The following is a 23,070-nucleotide window of genomic DNA, read 5'->3' on the forward strand; positions in this document are numbered from 1 at the left end:
GCTATCCTAACTGGAGTGAGATGGTATCTCAAAGTGGTTTTGATTTGCATTTCCTGAATGCTGAGTGATGTTGAGCATTTTTTTCATGTGCCTTTTGGCCATTCAAATGTCTTCCTAGTCAGCCCCTTGGCCCATTTTTTAGTTGGGTTACTTGTGTTTTTGCTGTTAAGTTGTTTGCGTTCCCTGTATATTTTGGTTATTAATACTTTGTCAGATGTATATTTTGCAAATATTTTCTCCCACTCTGTTGGTTGTCTTTTTGCTCTGTTAATTGTTTCTTTTGCTGTGCAGAAGATTTTTAGTTTGATATTATCCCATTTGTTTGTATAATCCCTTTGGTTGCCTGTGCTTTTGGGGTCATATTCATGAAGTCTGTACCCAGGCCTACTTCCTGGAGTGTTTCCTCTGTTTTCTTTAAGAAGTTTTATTGTTTCAGGAATATTTAATTCTTTAATCCATTTTGAGTTGGTTTTGGTATATGGTGAGAGTTACGGGTCTACTTTTATTCTCCTACATATGAATGTCCGATTTTCCCAGCACCCTTTACTGAAGAGGCAGTCTCTTCCCCAGTGTATAGTCTTGGTGCTTTTATCAAAGATCAGATGGCTATAGGTGCATGGGTTGATTTCTGGATTCTTTATTCTGTTCCATTGGTCCATATATCTGTTTTTATGCCAGTACCATGCTGTTTTGGTTACTATAGCTTTGTAGTATAGTTTAAAGCCAGGTAGTGTTGTGTGTTCAGCTTTATTATTATTATTTTTTTGCTGAGTATTGCTTTGGCTATTCGTGGTCTTTTGTTCTTTCATATGAATGTTAGGATTGTTTTTTCAAATTCTGAGAAAAATGTCATTGGAATTTTGATGGGGATTGTGTTGAATCTGTATTTCACATTGGGTAGTAAGGACATTTTCGCAATGTTAATTATTCTGATCCAAGAGCATGAGATATATTTCCTTCTTCTAGTGTCCTCTTTAATTTCCCTCAACAGTAGTTTGTGTTCGCATCCTAGAGATTTTTCACATATTTGGTTAAATTTATTCCTAAGTATTTTATTTTTTTGGTCGCTGTTGTAAATGGGCTAACTTTCTTGATTGCTTTTTCTGCCAGTTCACTGTTAGAATGTAGAAGTGCTACTGATTCTTGCATGTTGATTTTGTATCCTGCAAATTTGTTGAAATTATTTATTAACTCAGAGGTTTTTTGTAGTCTTTAGGCTGTTCTATATATGAGATCATGTCATTTCCAAACAGGGACACTTTACCTCGTCTTTTCCAATCTGGATGCCCTTTATTTCCTTCTCTTCCCTGATTGCTCTGACTAGTACTTCCAACACTATGTTGAATAGGAGTGGTGAGAGGGGGCATCCTTGTCTTGTTTCTGTTCTTAAGGGAAAAGTTTTCAATTTTTCTTCATTCAGGATGACATTGACAGTGGGTTTGTCGTATATGGCTTTAATTCTGTTGAGATACTTTCCTTCTATACCCAATTTATAGAGAGTCTTTATCATGAAAGAATGTTGAATTTTGTCAAATGCTTTTTCAGCGTCTATAGAAATGATCATATGGTTTTTGTGTTTGATTTTATTGATGTGGTGTATCACATTTATTGATTTGCATATGTTGAACCAACCTTGCATCCCTGGGATGAATCCCACTTGATCATGGTGTATAATTTTATGTATGTTTTGCTGTATTATATAAGCTAGTATTTTATTGAGGAGTTTTGCATCTATATTCATGAACAATATTGGCCCGTAGTTTTCTTTTTTTGTTGTATCTTTGTCTGGTTTTGGTATCAGGGTGATGTTTGCCTCACATAATGAGTTTGGGAGAGTGGCCTATGTTTCAGATTTTTGAAATAGTTTGTAGAGAATTGGTATTAATACTTCTTTAAAGGTTTGGTAGAATTCTGCAGTGAAACCATTTGGTCCTGGGAGACTGCTGATAACAGCTTCAATCTCCTTTATTGTTATTGGTCTATTCAGATTTTCTCTGTCTTCTTGTCTCAGTCTTGTTAGTTTGTGTATGTCCAAAAGTTTATCCATTTCTTCCAGATTTTCAAATTTGTTGGCATATAGTTGTTGATAGTAATCTCTAATGAGTCTTTGTATTTCTGAAGTATCAGTTGTAATATCACCATTTTCATTTCTAATTTTTGTTATTTTTGTCTTCTCTCTTCTTTTTTTAGTTAGCCTGCTAATGGTTTGTCAATTTTATTTATCTTTCAAAAAATGAACCTTTTATTTCATTGATCTGTTTTATTGTTTTTTGGGTTTCTGTTTTATTTAGTTTTGCTCTGATCTTAATTATTTCTTTCCATCTAATAACTTTGGGTTTGGATTGTTTTTGTTTTTCTAATTCTTTAAGGTGAAATATTAGGTTGTTTACTTACCATCTTTCCATTCTTCTGATGTAAGCATTTAGTGCAATAAATTTCCCCTTTAGTACTGCTTTTGCAGTATCCCACAGATTTTGGTATGATGTGTCATTATTTTCATTAGTTTCAAGACAGTTTTTGATTTCCTGTTTAATTTCTTCTTGGACCCATATGTCATTAAGTAGAATGTTGTTTGATTTCTATGGTTTCTAGAGTTTTGTTTGTTATTGATTTCTAGTTTTTATCTGTTGTTGTCTGAAAAAATACATGGAATAATTCCAATTTTTTTCTTAATTTGTTGAGACCTGATTTGTGACCTAACATGTGGTCTCTCCTGGAAAATGTTCCATGTGCTCCAGAGAAGAATGACTATTCTTACGTCGTTGGGTGAAATGTTCTGTAGATATCTGCCAAGTCCATTTGGTCTAAAGTTTTGTTTAGGTTTTGTGTTTCTCTGTTGATTTTTTGCCTAGATGATCTGTCCAGTGTTGAGAGGGGGGTGTTCAGATCCCCAACTATTATGGTATTAGTAGTGTCTATCTCATTCTTTAGATCTGATAGTGTTTGCTTTATAAATCTGGCTGCTCCAATGTTGGTGCATATATATTTATGATTGTTATGTCTTCTTGTTGGATATAGATCCTTTTATCATTATATAGTGGCCTTCTTTATCTTTTTTTTATAGTTTTTGATTTAAAGTCTATTTTGTCTGATATAAGAATAGCTACTCTAGCTCTTTTTTCATTTCTATTTGCATGGTATATCTTTTTCCATCCTTTCACTCTTAGTCTTTGTGTGTCCTTACAGGTGTGGTGGGTCTCTTGAAGGCAGCATATTGTTGGGTCCATCTTTTTAATTCAGTCAGTCGTTCTGGGTCTTTTGAGTGGGGAATTCAAACCTTTACATTAAGAGTTATTATTGAAAGGTATTGATTTATTCCTGGCATTATATTGATTTTTCTTTGTATGTTTTAAATATCTTTTGTACCTTTCCTTGTGATTTAGTGATTGTCCTCTGTGTTTGTTGGTTTCTTGGAATAGTGGATAAACTTTTTTTTTTTCCTCTTTATTGTTAACATTTTACTTTTCTGGCGTGTTTTGTTCTGTCTTGAGTATTCATGGTAATGATGGCCAGGTTTTTCAGGTACCAGACCCAGTACTCCCTTAAGAATTTCTTGTAAGGTTGGTCGTGTGGTAGTGAACTCTCACAGTTTTTGCTCTGGAAATATACTATTTGTCCTTCATTTTGGAAGGATAGCCTTTCTGGGTAATGTATTCTTGACTGGCAATTTTTGTTTGGCTTTTGGGGTTTCTGATGAAAAGTCTAATTTTTTTTTTTTTTTTTTTTTTTTGGCGTTTTTTTCGTGACCGGCACTCAGCCAGTGAGTGCACCGGTCAGTCCTATATAGGATCCAAACCCGCGGCGGGAGCGTCGCCGCGCTGCCAGCGCAGCACTCTACCAAGTGCGCCACGGGCTCGGCCCAAAAGTCTAATTTAATCTGATTGGGGTTCCCTTATAGGTGGCTTGATGCTTCTCTCTTGCAGCTTTTAAGATTCCCTCTTTGTCATTGAGTTTTGCCAATTTGACTATAACATGTCTTGTGTTTTGCCAATTTGACTATAACAGGACCTTTTGGGTTGAATATTTTGGGAGATCTTTGAGCCTCCTGTATCTGAAGATCTGTATCTCTCCCTATACGTGGGAAGTTTTCTGCTATTATTTCATTGAATATGTTTTCAGTGCCATTTGTTTTTTCCTCCCCTTCTGGAATACTCATTCTTCAGATATTTGAGCACTTGAGGTTGTCTTTTATCTCTCTTATATTTTCTTTAGTTTTAAATTCTTTTTTCTTTTTTTTTTATCCTTCTGTGCTATTTCAAACAAGCCATCTGCAAGGTCAGAAATTCTCTCTTCTGCTTGTTCTGGCCTGCTGGTTAAGCTGTCTATTGTATTTTTTATTTTGTTGAATGAATCCTTCAGCTCCACAAGTTCTGTTAAACATTCTTTTTCAGGGCATTGATTTCTTTGTACATTTCCTCTTTCTGGTCCTGTATACTTTTTTTCATTTCATTGTGTTGTCTGAGTCTTCTTGTGTCTTATTTAGTTCCCTTAGAATTGTTACTTGAAATTCCTTGTCAGTCATTTCAAGGACTTCCTGTTCTATAGGGTCTAGAACTTGAGAGTTATTATATTCCTTTGGTGATCAGACTTTCTTGGTTTTTCATATTTCTAGTATCTGTCCATTGGCAAGGACAGATACATTGTGGCAAAGGCTCTTGCGTACTACTTGTTCCACCCTGGTTTCTGGAACAATATCAGGGAGTTTCATTGATGCTGAACTGCCTGTTGCTGCCTCAGGTCCTGGGAATGAGCAGCAGCTGGGGCCTCTCTTGGGGGCAGAGACTCTCCTGGTGCTGGCCTGGAGTCCTGCACAGAGGGTGCTGGGACTCAGCACTGCTGCCTCGGGTCCTGGGTGGCAGCGGCAGCTTGGGTCTCTTGGGGTGAGGCTTCACTTGGTGGTGGCCCGGGGTCCCATGTGGAGGGTGCTGGGACTTGGTGGCACTGCTGCCTCAGGTCCCGGGGGTTGGTGGTGGTTGGAGCCTCTCTCAGGGGCAGGAACTCACCTGGTGTTGGCCTAGGATCCTGTGATATAAGTACCGCGCACTAACTGATTGCGCCACTGGAGCTTCGGCCTAGGATCCTGTGGAGAGAGTGCTGGGACTCGGCAGTGCCACTGCCTCGGGTCCCAGGGTTCAGCAATGGCTGGGACTGCTCCAGTTTTTTTTTTTTGGGGGGGTGGCACAGTACAGGGATAGAACCCTGAACCTTGGTGTCATTGGCACCACACTCTAACCAGCCAGCCCTGAAAATAATTAGTGTGTTTGTATCCTCCCTGATTTTCTATCTTCATATATAGGTAAACATGAATGTTCTTTCTTTCTTTTTTGTGCACAAATTGTAGCATATTATTTCTATTTCTGCATCTGGAGAGACTGGCAATCATTCTCCAAAATGTGAGTTTTATGTGTTACAGCGTTATGATTACTTGTACTAGAAACAACCAACATTTTGTAGAATATTCGTATAATGGAACACTGCAACATTTTATTTTGTTTAATTAATTTATTTTACTTCTTTTTTGAATTGAAACATAAATGATTGTACATATTTATGGGGTACAGAGTTGATTGTCAGTATTTTGTACAGTATGTATGGTCAAATCAATATTATTAGCATGTTCATCATTACGAATTTTAGTTATTCTATGTGACCCTTACCCACTTACTTCCTATCCCCCCCACTCCCACTTTTGCACCTCTAGTAACTATAGGTCTGTTCTCTACTTCTGATAGTTCAGTTTTTATTGTGGCCTTTCTTTCATAGCTCCCGTTTATGAATTCTTTTTTTTTTTTTTTTTTTTTTTTTGGCGGCTGGCCAGTCTGGGGATCTGAACCTGTGACCTTGGTGTTACAAGGCTGCACTCTAACCAACTGAGCTAACCAGCCAGTCTGACATTTAAAAAAAAGGAAGGTATCTCTATAGTAGGTAATGATATGGGAGAGTCTGTAAGACATGCTATTGAACTAAGTTGAATATTATATGAAAGATGTGTCTTTATGTCACAGAGAAATCTGAAGAAATAGTCACCAAATCTAGGAAGGGAAAGTTTAAAACTATGGGGACTTTTTGCTTTCTAGCTTATACATTTTTACATGTCAGTTAAAATTTTAATACAGTTATGGTTTCCATTTTGGAAAAAAATGTGATTTTTAGATTATCTGGGAATGACTTTTGTGCTGTTATTATAGGTAAATGGAAGATGACTATAGCACAGAAATAATGTTATTTATTCTGTTATTTAATTAATAATGTTATTTTATTCTGTGAAAGAAAATAGTATTTTCTTTCAATGGGAAAATATTTAAAATATTAGTAAAATATCTTACAATAATAAGAACAATTTATTTATCTGAGACCATTTGTCAGACACAGTACTATGCTTTAAATACATTATTTGTAATATTTAGAAAATTCTTTGAGAAAGGTATTTTTCTCATTGTTGTATAGCCAATTAATTGGCACAATTGGCATTCAAATCTCAATTTCTTTAATAGTGAAGCGCAAGTTCTTGCAAATACTTCTTTTTCCTCTATAGAAAGTGAATGGGACATTTTCTTTAATATAACATGGAAACTTGAAAATAGGTATATTATTTCTCTTTTAGGCTATGGAATTTGATATTTATCAACCAGATTTAGCTTTTTAATTACGTTATTTAGATTTGTTTATCTTCACTTATATTTATTTACTCAATTTGATCTGTCCTAGATTGGGAAACACCACATCTCAATCCACATCTTTCATTACCGGTATTCTCTTTGGTGTATTGAAATTTGATTCAAGGTTGTTGCTGTTGTTTGTGATATAGAAGAATCTAGCTTTTATAATTGTATTGTGAATACATCCTTTAGCATTCTTTTTTGTCTTAATGTTCACTGCCTTTTAGTTCAAATTCTACTTAGATGTTAGGGTCACAACCCTTGTTTTTTTTATGGTTTGCACTTGCCTTATGTATTCTTTGTTTACTTTTTATTTTCAATTCTTCTGAATCATTTTGTTTTAGATATGCCTTTTGCTTTCAGCAGAGTTGATTTTTCCTTTCTGATCCTATATGAAAATCTCTTTTAGTAGGTGAGTTTATATTCATCAGTATGATAGATTTATTTGGTCTTGGTTCTGTTGTAATTTTTTTAAATCCTTTTTTTTTTTAAGTCTTTCGCTGTGTGGTTACTTTATGTGTATGTAGATTGGGCTTTTAGGAAAGTTGTAGTTTAATTCTGATTATTCTTATAATTTTAACATATATCACTCCAGTAGTCTTCTATTTCTCTGGTTATTCTCTACTATTCTCTTTTATTAAAATTGATTAAAGTAGCATTAAACTTCCTATTCTTATCTCATCCAATGTTTGCCTTCTCCTCTATTACCTGTTTTTAGTTAATATTGTCTGAGTGTTTACCTTTGCTGTTAAAATGCTTATACCTATATGACTTTATTTGGTGACTCTAAATGATACAGATGTACTGCTAGCATATGTGAGGCAGACTGTACTTTTTCTACCTCATACTCATGTATGAGGTAGAAAAAGTTTTCAGTTTTCAGTTTTCTTAACTTTTATCTCTACATTTGTTTTAATCTTTTCCACAGTAAATATATTTAGTATTCATCACCAGGCTTTTGTCATGGCTTCTTTGGTTTTCTATTGTTTGGCTGAAGTTTATCCTCTAGTAATTTCTTCAGGAAGGGTCTGGGAACATTATTCTGTGAGTTCTTTCATGATCAAAATATTTTGACTATAGTCCATTCTTGAAATGCAGTTTGGCAAATATAAAGTAAGTTGGATCCTACTTTGAAGATCTTGTTGGTGTTGCTCCTGTTTTCTCCTATTGAATATTGCTATTGAGGAATCTGAGACAAACCTGAGTTATTTTGCCTTTTATAAGTAATTTGATCTTTTTTGCCTGGCTGTCAACAGGATTCTTTATTTTAGAAGACTGATAATTTTACACTGATATAACTTGGTGTTCGGATTTTTGAGTTAGCCTTCTCTGGCATATATTGTGTTCTTTCAATCAGTATATTTGTGTCTTCCTTTGTTTTAGCATAGTATTCTTAAATTGTATTTTAAAATATTCATACAGTTCCATCTCCAGTATGAATTTGTTGTCTCCTTTGCCTGGCATATCTGTCATTTTCTTTTGAATCCTTTTTAACTCTTTTAAAATAGTTTTTAAAATTTGCTTTTCTAATTACTTCTCTGTGTCCTTTGTTTTATTTTGCAATGTCTATTCACCTCTGTACTCCTTTCTAACTTGTCTTCATCTCTCTGATTTTGTTTTTTTCTCTACTTTCCCCTTGATTTTGCTACTCTTTTTGTTGTCTTGCCGTTATTTTTTTGCTTTGTGGCCAAAAGAGACAATTGCTTTAATAAGTCTTTAAAATTTGTGGCAAAAATTTTGGCCACTGTTGTCATCTGCATCTTCTTTATGGCAACATATTTCTGGTGTTTTTGTTAGAATTTTACATTTTCCTGTTGTTTGCTTCCTTTTATCTTAAAGTATTTTTGTTTAAATTTGAATTCCTATCATGTTGAACAAGTTGGATTTTCTTGAGCCAGCTCTTTTGTACAAAGTTCCTTTGGGAGGAAGCATAGATTGCCGAGATAGTCTCACAGCCTGGTAGCTGGTTAACACAGCTCTTTGCTGGGCAGAACATTTCCTACAAGTATGATTTGAATGTCTGATTCTCTACGTAGCATTGCCTTTTCTGTTTCTCTGTACCAAACCTGGTCTGTGGTATTTCTGCACCTGTTTTTGCAAACAAAGGATATAGTTTTGCACTTGAGGATATGCCTCTTACCTTCACTTTCTGAGATATGTTACCATTGGGTCCTCTTGATGTCTCTGATCTGCTTTCAACTACATGCCTTCTGCCTGATCTTGGCTTCTATGGGTAGTCCTTTACTGTATAGCGGAGTCTGTGGATTTTATCTGGCTTTTAGTTCAATGAAAATCAAATTCGTGATATTTGGTTGTTGTGGCTTTTGGATGAATCCCAGAAAGAAAAGGGGAAAATGTTTACTTATGTAGGATGTTCACAGGAGGAGTCCTATTTTACTATTTAAAAATAGCACCCCACCTGCTTTGCTCTGAAAATCTTACCTTAATTTTTAGGGCACTAACAAAATTGGCAGAACATGGTCTATGTACTAGGAGGAGTGAAGATGACAATGGTGCGTAGATAGTGTCTGATATTTGTCAAACTATAGTATATGGCGTTAAAGTTATTTAATATGTACAGAATGGCTAACCCAGGAAAATAAAGGGTAGACGAGTGGTTGCAGGGAAGGGCTAGAACCAAAAGAGTGCCAGGCTGAATAAAAGATGACCAGTTGATCTTGGGCTAGCTATTCCCTCCATAGCTTACTCTGTCCTCCTATAAAACCTTAAACCTAAACTTAGTTCTCATTAAGTTGCTTTCTTGCCTTTGGGATATTTCCTGTAGAATAATTTTCTTTCCTTTAAATTACTAAATCTCCCACCCACCTTGTTCATTCTTGGTTGTCAATAGTTTATTATTTATAGTGATCTGAAACATTGTTTAAAGGGTACTGAGAACAAGGTTTTTATGTTTTTTAAAAAATCTGATCCTATCTTACTTTTCTGTAAAAAAGAAAAGAAAAAAAGAAAAAGGAAAATAGAACAATAGCAAGTAATTGTCTATTATGTGTACCGCAATTTCTGGATATTTTAGGGTAAACTTTAACTTTCATCGATGTACCAAATTAGACATTTCTGGAGAATGTAAACCTTGGAGCACACTCTACCATAGAATATTTAGGTTATTTTGTCGATTTCAGGAAAGAATCAAGTGTCAAATATGACGAATAACTTCTACTGAAAGCCAGGTTTAATGTTTCGGACATAAGATTATTCACATACATTTTTGGGGGTGTTTTTTACTTTGTGGATTTCAAAATTTATAAGTGAAACAAAATAAGTATAATGCAACATTGAAGGAAATGTTATAGGTCTGTCTTGGATCAAAGGCCCAGCTTTCCATGTAATACAGAATGTTTCACATGTGGCAGAAGAGGAAGTATATTTTATTTTAGAAATGGAATAGAGTTATGTTTAGATTTCCAGACTTTCTTATGTTGCTACTAATTTAACAAATAACACATTTAGTAAGCATTTAAGATGTAGAAGAATGACCTGGGTGGCTTGTTGAAAAAATACAGATTTCTGGGCCCTACCTGGACATTGTGGTTTGGTTGGTCTGAAGTGGGGCCCAGTAATTAACATTTTAAACAAGCACGTCGGGTTTTTCTAATGCAGGTCTTCCTTGGATTGTCCTCTGAGAAGAACTGTCCTAGAGAAATCCTACAACTGAAAATTATGTGCAATAAATGAATTAGTTTTATCTTGTTAAAAACAAACACACACATGTATGAAAGTATTCCGTATTAGAAACAGTTTATGTGACATCTTGATTTTACTCATGAGGAGGTAAATTTCTCCTTCACATATTTAAGCATTCTAGATTTGAAGATGTAGCTGATGCTTCTTTCTTTGTGTGCCATACATTTTCTAGTACCTTAAGTCTGGGGAATGGCAAGTTAGGTGTGTTCAAAGTTCAATTCGAACCAGGCTTTATGAAGTTTTGTGTATCACTTGATAATTAAACATATACATCAAGGCATATAAAACTACATTTCCTTTGTATACTTTATCTTGACACATATAAAACAAATCATTATTAAATATTTACATATAGAAAGGTAAGTTTCAAGAGAAAAGCTACTAGATCTGTAGCCAAGTTCTGGTTTTACGGTTTTTAATTTCTTTTTGAAAATTTTTATATTTTTTAAGATAATAGGTGTTTATTGTTTGAATTTTTTAGAATATGTATTTGCACAGCAAATTTTTGGTGACTGTTTTTCCAGATAAATTACCAGTCAAAGTTTTACATGGACTGGTTTAGTTGTAAACATAGAATCATTTTTTGGTATCTATTTTTTTAAACAATAAATAAGGCTTTTATTTTTTTTCTCTTTCAGTACTGTTGTCCAGACATGATAAATAACTTTTTGGGACTGGCTAAAACAGAATTTTCAAGTACAGCAAATAAAAATATGACTATTGATTCAGAGAAAGGAAAATTGATCATGTTAGTTAATGACTTTTACTACGGAAAACATGAGGGAGATGTCCAGGAAGAACAGAAGACTCACACAACCTTTAAATGCTTCAGTTGCTTGAAAATTCTGAAAAATAATATTAGGTATGTAAATGGCTATTTTTATTTCTATTTGAAAGTTGGAATGCTGCAGATGTAAATCTTGTATCATTATCTTGCATTTTTCTGTGCCATTCTAGATAAGTGATTTTAACACTTTATACTAAGAACCAAAGGCATATTTTTCTGTTGAAAAGCTTTTGTCTTTTCTTGTATTTTAGGGTTTGACTCCTGAATACACTTAGTTGTATTTCTTTCACATAGCGTAAGAAAGGACAAAATTTATTTTAACTTAAGACAAAGTGAATTTTCTTTCTGTATTTTAGTAGTGATCTTGGAATTTTTATTAGTTTTCATTTTCTAGCTGCCTTTGAATTTTATTTTTCTTCACATCACAAGAGGAATCCAGTTTGACCTCCTCCATACTAAATTTATTTAATGTGTAAATCTTTCAATTAGTATTTGTAATTTTTAGATCATTTACCTCTGGAAATGTTTTAGAGATATACCAGTTCTAGGAGACATATGTGCTTTGATTTTGAAATTTAACACCTATAAAAATTAGAGACTTAATTGCCAATGGAGTTGAAGATTTTATACATGAATGCTTTAAATTTTAGGAATTTATACTTTGTAATCTATGAATTACATGACATATTATGTGAAACTATCATCCAGTGAAAGATAGTTACAAGGACAAAGTAATAAGACATATTAAATGATGTTTTTCATTGGTTATATAGCCTGACATTATATTAGGTAAGGTTGTTTTTCTATGAACATTTTATTATAAAAATTTTTAAATATTGAGCAAAGTTTTAAAAATTTTACATTGGACACTTGTACACATACCACCTAGATTCTACCATTAACATTTACCATTCTTGATTTATCATATATCTCTTCGTCCTTCCTTCAAACTGATTTTTTTCTGGTGCATTTCTAAGTAAATTGCAGACATCAGCATGCTTCCCTTAGGTGAGATGTGTGCATGTATATACAAACATATACATATATGTATGCCTTTTTTTTTTTTTTTTAAAGATGACTGGTAAGGGGATCTTAACCCTTGGCTTAGTGTTGTCAGCACCACGCTCAGCCAGTGAGCTAACTGGCCATCCCTATATAGGATCTGAACCTGTGCTTGGTGTTATCAGCACCGCACTCTCCCAAGTGAGCCATGGGCCGGCCCATATATGTATGCCTTTTTATGTTTACTCTTGATAACTGTCTTTTGTAATTAACATTTTAAATCACCAATAGTTACTTCTGAACCCAGCATTTATTTATTTTCCTGTGAGTTCTTGGGTCCATAAAGAAGCATATACTTCTTACATTTCATACAAAAACCCTGAAATATACTGTGATATACTCTTATAACAATTATTAATGGTTTATTTATGGTAGTGTTTTATGCTTTTCAAAGTTCTTTCACATCTTATTTCATATGAATTTTTGTATTTCTTTGCTTTCTTTTATCAAGGTGTAACAGCCATCAATAATAGCTAATGGTCTCAGTAGTTTAATAGAAGGGAAATTGTGCTTTGAGAAATAACACTGAAACAGAATTCTACTACCAATTTCCATACTCTTACTGTTTTAATAGTAAAATACATCAGAAAAAATCATGTTAATAAGTATGGTAAAATGCATAGAAATGTGGTTTACTGACTTAGTTCCTTGTTTTACTTAAATATGATGCATATGGTAAGTTATTTTCGCAGTAGTTATTTTGGCTTTTCCTTTAAGATTAGCCCACTAAAGATCAGATATAAAAATGAAAAGTTCCTTTTCTTGTTATTGTTTCAGAAGACTAGTTACATGCATCTAGATTATCAGAATATTTAGGAATTTTAAGCAAATTGCATTTGAATAACATCCAGGAATTGAGCATTATAAAAAATATTAGTTATCTAGTAAATGTAACCTTAATTGTAAATACTTCATGACCAAAGAAGTAAATATATTACACAATAATTACACAATATTTTACTTTAACAATAAAAGCTGGGAAGATAAATAGATGTTCTTAGAAAATGGTAAGAAGTTGATAACTCAAAATATCTGTTCTCTGCCCTGTTAACATATTATGGTTTGGTTTTTTTTTTTTTTTTTTTTTTTTCCTACATTGAGTGTTACTAAAAACAGGTTTATTTTGTTTTGTGAACATCCTTGCTAGAAGTTTGCTTTTTTTGTTTCCGCCATTTTATCTATAGGTTTGAGAAGTATGAGCTCCTGGTGGGGGCTCATATAATAATTGAAAGAAAACTAGTTAAGGGATTATTTTATATAGATATACTTTAAGTGCTTAAAGTTGTGAGCTGAAAGTTTAATGGCTCATGACTTTTTCTCTGTATGTAAATATTTAACTAAGACTAGGATTTTCTATAGGTGTTTGTAGAACTGATGCTAAAACCAAAGGAGGAAAAGATATTTCAAGGTGTACCATAATCCACTCTAAATAGTGTTGTTGAAGTGTTAAAAAGATATATGTTATAATCTTCATAATGATTGCTATCCAGATTGATGATATTATCACTTAGTTTCAAGATTATTTCCTTTTGAGATCCAAAGTGAATAATTAATAGTTGATCCAATCCAAAAATTGTTCTTTTGATTGAGTAACTTTCAGATTCAGCAAAAAGCTTCAGTAAGCTCTTTTAAATAGGTATTCTCATTTAGATTGCACTCTCTGCTGTCAAAGGTCATCGTTCCTGCTCATAAGAAGCCTTTTAGGGAAGCTGAAATAGCAGAATATAAAACTGAAAAATGGACATTGCCTACAAAGGGCACAGTCTGCAAGTTAAAATGAACAATCTGTGCTAACAGTAAACCAGTATCATTAAATAAAACAAAAGGTTCTTGTAATTGTAGGCATTAAAATTGCTATTACATGCATTTAGAAACCAAGACACGAGTAAAAATACCGGTAATTTGTCTTTTAGGCAGCTGCCTTAAAAGATTTCTCTCATGTTTTTGTAAGCTGCTTTTGGTGATAGGGTTTCCTTCCTTTCAGTAATTTATTTCAAAATGTAAGTAGTATTTCACATATGGAAAAGAAGCCTGCTGTTTTATCTGCAAAACATTTTAATGATCTGAAATAATGATTAAGAGTTAGATCAAATTAGTGGTATTTCAGATTAATTATGTTAATGAATTATTTTAAAACAAAGATGAAAAGATGTTTACTTAGCCACTTAAAGTGGTTATTTAAAGTGTACATTTTTTAAGACTTTTGAGATTTTATTTTGAGTAATACATCTATATTTTTAAGATTTAGGTAGAGGTACTTATTTGTGAGATTTCCTTTTTATTTTTAAATCTGAATTTTTGCACCTGTTGACAATCATTTATAGGTTTATGAACCACATGAAACATCATTTGGAACTTGAGAAGCAGAGCAGTGAGAGCTGGGAAAACCACACCACCTGCCAGCACTGCTATCGTCAGTTTCCCACACCATTTCAGCTGCAGTGTCACATTGAAAGTACACACACTCCCCATGAATTTTCTAGTAAGTTACAATTTCCTTTAGGTCTCCTATTGATTTTGATAGTATAAATCTTATGAAGTCTGTTAGAAAAATAAAAATAAGAAATAAACTTTGGAATTTTGGGGCAAAATTGAAAAAGTTAAGTTTTAACTTTTATAAACTTTTAAGTAAAATTAGTTACTAAAATTAAAGTCCCTGTTGCAAATCCTTCATTATGGTAACTGCCTTGGCATATAACCTGTGCATTATATATGGAGGACTAAATTGGAAGCCTTAGATCATAGTTTTCAAATATGAAGTCAGTGTTCTTCATTTAACTAAACTGTTGTAGTTAAAATCACAGATTTTGGAGCTAGACAGTTTGCGTTCAGTTACATGATTTCAGGCAAGTTACTCAATATTTGAATAATGGAGATGATAGAAGTACCTTCCTCATAGTTAAGTGAATAAATATAAGTGAAGTGCTTAGAATCATGTTTAACACACAGTTAACAAACTATAAAACTGTTCACCACTACTACTGTTGTTATTGTTGTTGATATAGATGTATAAAATGAATTTTTTATATTTATATCTTAAAATGTTGTAATACCTTTCCCCCCCATTTTTAGCCATTTGTAAAATCTGTGAATTATCATTTGAAACAGAACACGTTCTTTTACAACATATGAAGGACAATCATAAACCCGGTGAAATGCCATATATCTGCCAGGTACGCACACATTTTATTGTGTCCTTAAATGTTTGTTTGTTTTGTTTTGTTTACAAGATTTAAACTTATTAAACCAAGTGTCAGCAAATGTTTTTCTGTAATGGGCCTGATATTAAATGGCCAGATAGTATTTCAGGCTTTGAGGGTTATACAGTCTCTGTTGCGACTAGTCAACTCTACTGTCATAGCACAAAGTTAGCCATAGACAATAAGTGAATGAAGGGGTGTGTCTGTGTTCCAATAAAACTTTATTTATGGGCACTGTAATTTGAATTTCATGTAATTTTCATGTGTCATGAAATATATTAGTCTTATTTTTAACCATTTAGGTAAACTTGGTTACTAAAAGTTCCTCTTTTAAATATAAATTTAAATTTATTAGTGGAAAGTCTCTTGGCATAACTCATGAATTATATGAGGGGTAGGCAGTGAGCTGGATTTGGCCCACAGGTTATTTGTTTACTCCTGTACTGGGCAAAGAAGAGCCCTGCCGGAGAAAGACAAATGTGTGGACTTATATTACCATATAGAGGAGAATGTGGGCATACAAGGAAAGTGCAAAATGTTATTAGTTACAAAGGACCCTACCAAATGGTTTGGGACTAGTATTTTTCCAGAATTTGAAGGAATAGGAAAATAAAAGAAAGATGAATGACCACTGCCATAGCCTGGAGGACATTTATAATCTAAAGGGAATGCTTTTTGGGGGGAAAAAATTTTCACAGAAAAATATTTTATAGAACAAGATTGGTGCCAGAACTTGAAAATTCAAGTCAAGACAGGGAGTGATAGATAAAAAGATCTGATAAAAAGAAGAGAATCTTATTATGTTCTGAGAAACATCTCTTAACTTTGAAAGATAACTTTTCTCTCTCAGAGATTATCTTTTGGTGCTTACTTTAGGGGCATTCTTGGTTGTGTAGGCATCAGAACTAGATTAGTAGTGCATGATGTTCTTCTAAACAAATGATTCATTATTGTTGCTTTGTAATTGCCTATCACATAAATTTTCAAGTTAAACTAAGACTTCTTTCTATTTCTAGGTTTGCAATTATAGATCATCATCATTTTCTGATGTAGAAACTCATTTTAGGACATCCCATGAAAACACTAAGAACTTGCTATGTCCGTTTTGCCTCAAAGTTATTAAAATTGCAACACCCTATATGCATCATTATATGAAGCATCAGGTGAGATTTACCAAGTGTTATGTTTGTTCATATTGTCTTAGCAAAAAGATTGATTATGACTTAGAACATTGATTAGATTTGTTCTTCAAAGGAAAAACAGTTGTTCCAAATAAGATGTTGAATTACTTTTGAAACTTTCACTTTTTTTTCTTACTTCCTTTCTGGTGAGGGGTATGGCTCATAAATGATGAAAATTCTGAAAGATAGTTAGAAATAGCCTAGGATTTAGAGAAAAAAGAGGTGAGGGGAATATCCTAAAGATTGGGTATTTCAGGGTCTAAGAGTAGGTGTGGGAATGATTTTGAAGGGAATTATCAGGATGAGGGGAAAAGATGAGTCTGAACTGAGAAAGAAAAGATTGAATACTCATACTCTTTTGTTTTTCTCTCTTCAAACTTTCCACTTTCTAATTCCCTTATTATTTTAAGATGTATCATCATTGACCCAGAGTAGTCTTTATAGCTGCATGACAAAGGAAGCAGTGATGACACTTACTGGTTGATACATGAACTCTGTCAGAGAACTGTATTTAGATCATAACTTGTTTCTGGATGACTACTGCCAGTCTGCTGTGTAGTTTTTGGGACCCAGTATTGGTGCTTGTATGCTTCCCTTGAATTCTGATGTTATGCTCATTGGTTCTTTTCCTGAAGCAATTGAACTATCGTTTGTTTGGGCTAAAAATTGTGATGCGGCTCTGATCCTATTCTTGAATGCTTGAAAGAATAATAGTGCCTTTGCCAAAATCAGAAGCCAGTGGATTTACTGAATCTGATCACATAGTGAGGTTTTGCCAACTCACTAAAATAGCTCAATACAAATACATTTTCTTTTCTTTTTTTTTTTTTACAAATACATTTTCTTATTATTGATTAAATTGGCACACCAATTTATTCAACATTGGTGCTCATTTTGCTGTCATTTTAGTTGTTAATGAAATTCAGTTGTGGTTTTTAATTGGGAAAGATCATAAAAGTAGAATTTTCAAATTAATTTGGGATCACTTGTGTTGTAACTGGGATGCCACCACCCATCCTTGAGAAGTTCTGACAAGATCTTCTATTCTAGGGTTTTCCTAACAGTGTTCCATCAGGTATTAGTAGGTGTTTTCCCCCAAATTGTCACTGGTGTATAAATTTGGTAAATGCCTAGATTTACAAAGTTAAACAGTTCTGTTTGTCTGTTTTTTAAAACAGGACTTCTCAGAGCTTTTAATATGCTAATGGATATTGTAAATCTCTAAGCAAAGGATATATAGTATGTATCATTCCCCAAACTTATTTGACCATTGAACCCTTTATTTGCACAATATCTATTAACGTTTCTTGATGAATGGAGTTTGGGAAACATTATTCTTGACACTCTACATTTCATCTTTGGACTTTAATTTTGAAAGAGTGAGTGAGGTATCAAGCAGTAACTCTGACTTTTTCATTATGAGGCCTTTAACATAATTTTTCCCAGATGTTTGACTTAGCTCTAGAATGACACATAGATATGGGAAGAATGATGACTATGATGGAGATGTGTGGACTCACTGTGTGGGCAATGTGATTTATAACCCAGTCTGAGTTGTATGTCTTCACTTGCCATGGGTACCCAATTTTCTTTTTGCCTATTTGGAGTACCTAAGAGATAGACAGCCAGCAGTAAAGGAGGGGACAGTCTATTAATATGAGGTATCATCAGGCATCCTTCCAGTTATTTATAATTTGTATAATTATTTACAAAAGACTGGAAAACCATAGCTGACTAGGTTTATAAACTTGTAATTGAGATGACATAATTAGTGCAATATTAGAAAATAAAAATTGTCTCTATGCCACATTTTATTGTCTTTGAAAACCTTGGTTTTATCTTTTTCTTTGAAAGATTATATTATTATGTCTGCTTGATTTTAGATCTAAAACCCAGTATGTATGACATTTAAGAAATAGTGAAAGCAGTTTCAGATTTGTTAAATATGTTTACTAGATCTTTAAAAAAATAATAAGCAGTTAACATATCCTAATCACTTATATTATTGCAGCAGCTGGTGCTTTATATACATTATCTTTTTTAAGCCTCACAATAACTGTACGTATATTATTATTTCTATTTTATAGGCGAGGAAACAGAGCTTTAGCGGTAGTAACTTTGCTAATGTCACATTGTCTAATAAAAGGCAGTCAAAACTTGACTCCAGAGCTTAAGTTTTAATCTACCACAGATTTCACGTTGTAATTAGGCCTAAAGGTAGAAATTACATGTAGTAAGAATTACCCTTAAATCCCTTAAGTCTCCCAAACAATATAGTATGCTTTTCAAAAAATTCAACAGGCAATTATTTCTCTATATTCAGAATAGATCATTATTTCTTTGGTTGAACATAATGTTATTTAAAAATATACTATATTTTTATCATCCTTAGTGCATTGAAATGCATATGTACTTTGGAGGGATGTGTAAGACTTGAGTCCGACTGAGGGAATAGTAGATTAATGTTTTCTGTCTCAGGATTCTGGACAAATGTTCACTGAATGGAATTGCAGACATTTTGAACTAGTTAAATTGTACCTGTATGCATTTTCTCTGTTAGTCTCTTGCTTTCTACCCCATTATTCATTTATTAACAAATATTTATTGAATGCCTAACTATGTGCTAGCGGCTGTTTTAGGTATTATATAGCAGTGAATAAAACAAAGTTTGTGCCTTCTGGAATTTGCATGAGAGTGGAGAAAGATAATAAAATAAATTTGTGTATATATATATGTATGAATGTATATGCTGGTGATAAGTACCATGGGAGGAGAATGTGGTGGATTAGGAGTGCCAAGGATTGGGGAGATGGTAAGAGTGGAGGAATGGTTGCTCTTTTGTATACTGGGTGGTCAGAAAAGAGCCTCTCTGTAGGAAATGGAGAAGTAAGCTATATGGATATCTGGAGAGGTAACATTATGTAGGCAGCAAAGTGAATGTATACCTGGGTTGCTCAAAGAACAGTAAGGAGGTCAGTATGTCGAGCAGAGTAAACTATTAGGAGGAAGAATAGTAGGAGATGAGGTTGTAGCAATAGATTGCAGGCCAATTCACAGAGAGCCTTGTAAGCCAGAGTCAGGACTTTGGAAAGTCACTGGGAGGTTTTAAGCATGTAGGAAAGATCCATGTTTTAAGATCACTGGCAGCTTTGAGGAGAATAGACTGTAGGGAGAGCACATGAGAGGGAGAAGATAGAAGGTTTTTACATTAGTTCAGGTGAGTAGCTTGGACCAGTATGATACAATTGTTGGAGGTAATGAGAAGTGGAAAGATTTTGAATTTTTTTGAAGGTAGAGCTGATTGGTTTTATAAATATGTTGGATGTGGGATGTGAGAAAGACTGACTGTAGTTTTTTGTCCTGAGCAGCTGCAAGGATAGAGTTTCATATACTGAGATACGGGAAAGACTGAGAAAGGAACAGATTTGGGGGGCAAGGGACAGGGAGATAGGAAATCAAGGGTTCAATTTTGTCCATGTTGATTTGAGAAGCATATTAGACATCAAGTAGTGCTGTAAAGAAGGCATTTGGACAGATGATATTTAAAACCATGATAATGGATGCAGTAACCTAGGAAGTGATTATATATAGAGAAAAGATTTCTGAGAACTGAAATCTGGTGAACTTTCTTTCTGCACATTGTCTTGGTATCTGTTTCTTTGCCAAATTTGCTCTTTTTCCTACTTTTCTCTGGGTATATGTAAATGAATTTAAGTTGCCTGTATCTATGATACAATCCAATGTACCAGACTTTTAAAATGTTCTTAAAATGCTGCTAGAATTGTAGAATATTGTATTTATATATTGCTTTGAACTTTCTAAAGAATTTTTATTTATGAAATACTTGCTGGTGCCAGTAACTGTGATGGGTACTTCTTGTACATTATCACATTTGAATTTAATAAATAATTGGTTGTATTTAAATGGGAATAGTGAAGTATGTGACAGAGATACAGCTTTAGAGAAACATTCTTTTGTATTTATGTTATTTTAAATATATATACGTATATATAAAAACATTTTTATATGAGGGCACTTCAGAGAGTTCATGGAAAGATTCGTATTATCTGTCTTTTTTTTTTTAAAGATGACCAGTAAGGGGATCTTAACCCTTGACTTGGTGTTGTCAGCACCATGCTCACCCAGTGAGCTAACCAGGCCATCCCTACATGGGATCCAAATCTGTGGCCTTGGTGTTATCAGCACCACACTCTCCTGAGTGAGCCACGGACCAGCCCCCGTATTATCTTTCAATTCTGCTTTTGAGGATACGTGAAAAGGTTTATGAAAAAATTGAATGAAAAGTTAATACAAATATCCTTTCATGAACTTTTTTTTTTTTTAAAGATGACCGGTAAGGGGATCTTAACCCTTGGTGTGGTGCTGTCAGCACCACACTCAGCCAGTGAGCTAACCGGCCATCCCTATATAGGATCCAAACCCGTGGCCTTGGTGTTATCAGCACTGCACTCTCCCGAGTGAGCCACAGGCCAGCCCATCTTTCATGAACTTTTTGAAGACCCTCTTTATAAGTAAAGATTGCAGTTGATATTGTATAGTAGAAAGAACACTGGATCCACAGATGGGCAGTATCATTAACTAGTTGTGGGGAAGTAACTTAGATTTCTCTTGGTTCTCATTTCCCAGCTATAAAATAACAACAGGACTGTGTTTGATGGGGGATTCAGTCAAGGGGTTCTCAGCCAGCAAGTAGATTGGGATCAGTTGTTTTGTTTTATGCTTCTGTATCTGCATTGGCCAGTATAGTAGTCACTAGACACATGGCTATTTAAGTTTAAATTAATTAAAATTAAATAAAATTAGAAGTGGAGTTCTTTAGTTGTGCTTGCCACATTTCAAGTGCTCAGTAACCACATGTGGCTAGTGGCTACCCTATTGAACAGTACAGCTCTGGAATTTTTCATCATTATAGAAAGTTTTATTGGACAGCACTGCTTTACACAACTATTTCCGTTACATAACCTTTGCAATGTCCAGTTATATTTATTTGGTTTAAAGAGTTTAGTTTATTTTACCAACTTGTCATCCAACTGGAAGTAGCAAAAACTAAAAATAATTTACTTTTTCTGGGATAAAAACATAGTATAGCTTATTTTCACAGTATCATATGTTTAAATACTTCAAATTTATAGTTAAAAGAGCTTTTACACCACAATCAATTGAACTTTTATTAGAACCTGTTAGAACTTTCATGTTCAGTTCCTGTATAGTAACAAATATTTTGAAACCCAAGTACTAATGCAAGGAATGTTTTAAAAAATGAAATATTTTGATATGATTTATGAGATAGTAAACTATTAGTTTTTATATTATTTAGGTATCATTAAAATGAAGTTAGAGCAGTTTCAGGACATAGGATTTGTGGTTGTAGAAATTATTTTTTCTCCTTTTTTCTGTTTTCAGAAAAAAGGAATACATCGTTGTACAAAGTGCAGACTTCAATTTTTGACATGCAAGGAGAAAATGGATCACAAGAGTCAGCATCATCGAACATTTATAAAACCTAAACAACTAGAAGGATTGCCTCCTGGAACAAAAGTGAGTTCAAATATGCTGTATTTTAACATTTTGTATGATATTAGAAATTAACTCCTTGACTGGTTTTATCTATTGAATTTGATATTTTAAAAAATGACTTCTGATTTTTATTAAGACTTTAATTTAAAGTTTTATTATTCTTATGCTTAGAAAAACTTCTAACCATTGTTTTTTTTGTTTTTGTTTTTTTAAAAAAGATGACCAGTAAGGGGATCCTAACCCTTGACTTGATGTTGTTAGCACCACGCTCTCCCAAGTGAGCAAACCGGCCATCCCTATATAGGGATCCGAACCCGTGGCCTTGGTGTTATCAGCACCACACTCTCCCAAGTGAGCCACGGGCTGGCACCTCTAACCATTGTTTTGAGTTCAGTGGTGGGTGCTACATCAGAGTGGTATTTCTTTGTAAAAAGCACAACTTAGATTAATTGTTCCCTGGGTTAGTGGGTTGTTTTGATGTTATGTAGGCTACTTTTGAGCTATTTCAGTTGGCAGTTTATACATTGGTTTTAGCTGCTAAATTATAAGATGCTTGCAATCAGGAATTGTGTTTTATTTATCTTTGTGTGTCCCAGCATCTTAAATGTCATAGGTTCTCAGATGTTTGTTGAGGTTGTTACTACTGAGCCTACTCTCAGAGAAGCAAGTTCTGCTGCTGGATAGCGTTATGTTTTAGTGAACAAACACATGTCTGACTTCATACTGATGATTGTAATTTACTTTTCCCTTTTTGCCTTATATACATCTGTTTTCTCTGACTTCTTTATATACAGTCAGCTCTTGAATATTTGCTCCAGTGGAGGGAAACAGAGGCATGGATAATCCAAAGTGAAATAATCCCCAAAACATTTATATTTGGCTTTGGGTACTTACCTTTGAATGTGGGTATGTCTGTTATTTGAATTAACTAAAACAGTATA

The 23,070-nt window shown here is 33.8% G+C and overlaps 1 protein-coding gene across 1 annotated transcript in view; it reads left to right on the forward strand.

Annotated features, from left to right (window-relative positions):
* The window catches only part of ZNF280D (zinc finger protein 280D), a 111,193-nt gene that overhangs the window by 48,026 nt on the left and 40,097 nt on the right, over positions 1–23,070 (forward strand). The window contains exons 10-14 of the mRNA XM_063090758.1: positions 11,000–11,223; positions 14,535–14,692; positions 15,283–15,383; positions 16,427–16,573; positions 22,016–22,150. Coding sequence (XP_062946828.1) covers positions 11,000–11,223; positions 14,535–14,692; positions 15,283–15,383; positions 16,427–16,573; positions 22,016–22,150 — 765 coding nt within the window. The remainder of the gene's footprint in view (positions 1–10,999; positions 11,224–14,534; positions 14,693–15,282; positions 15,384–16,426; positions 16,574–22,015; positions 22,151–23,070) is intronic.

The sequence above is a fragment of the Cynocephalus volans genome, chromosome 3, assembly GCF_027409185.1.
Source record: "Cynocephalus volans isolate mCynVol1 chromosome 3, mCynVol1.pri, whole genome shotgun sequence".
NCBI lineage: Eukaryota > Metazoa > Chordata > Mammalia > Dermoptera > Cynocephalidae > Cynocephalus > Cynocephalus volans.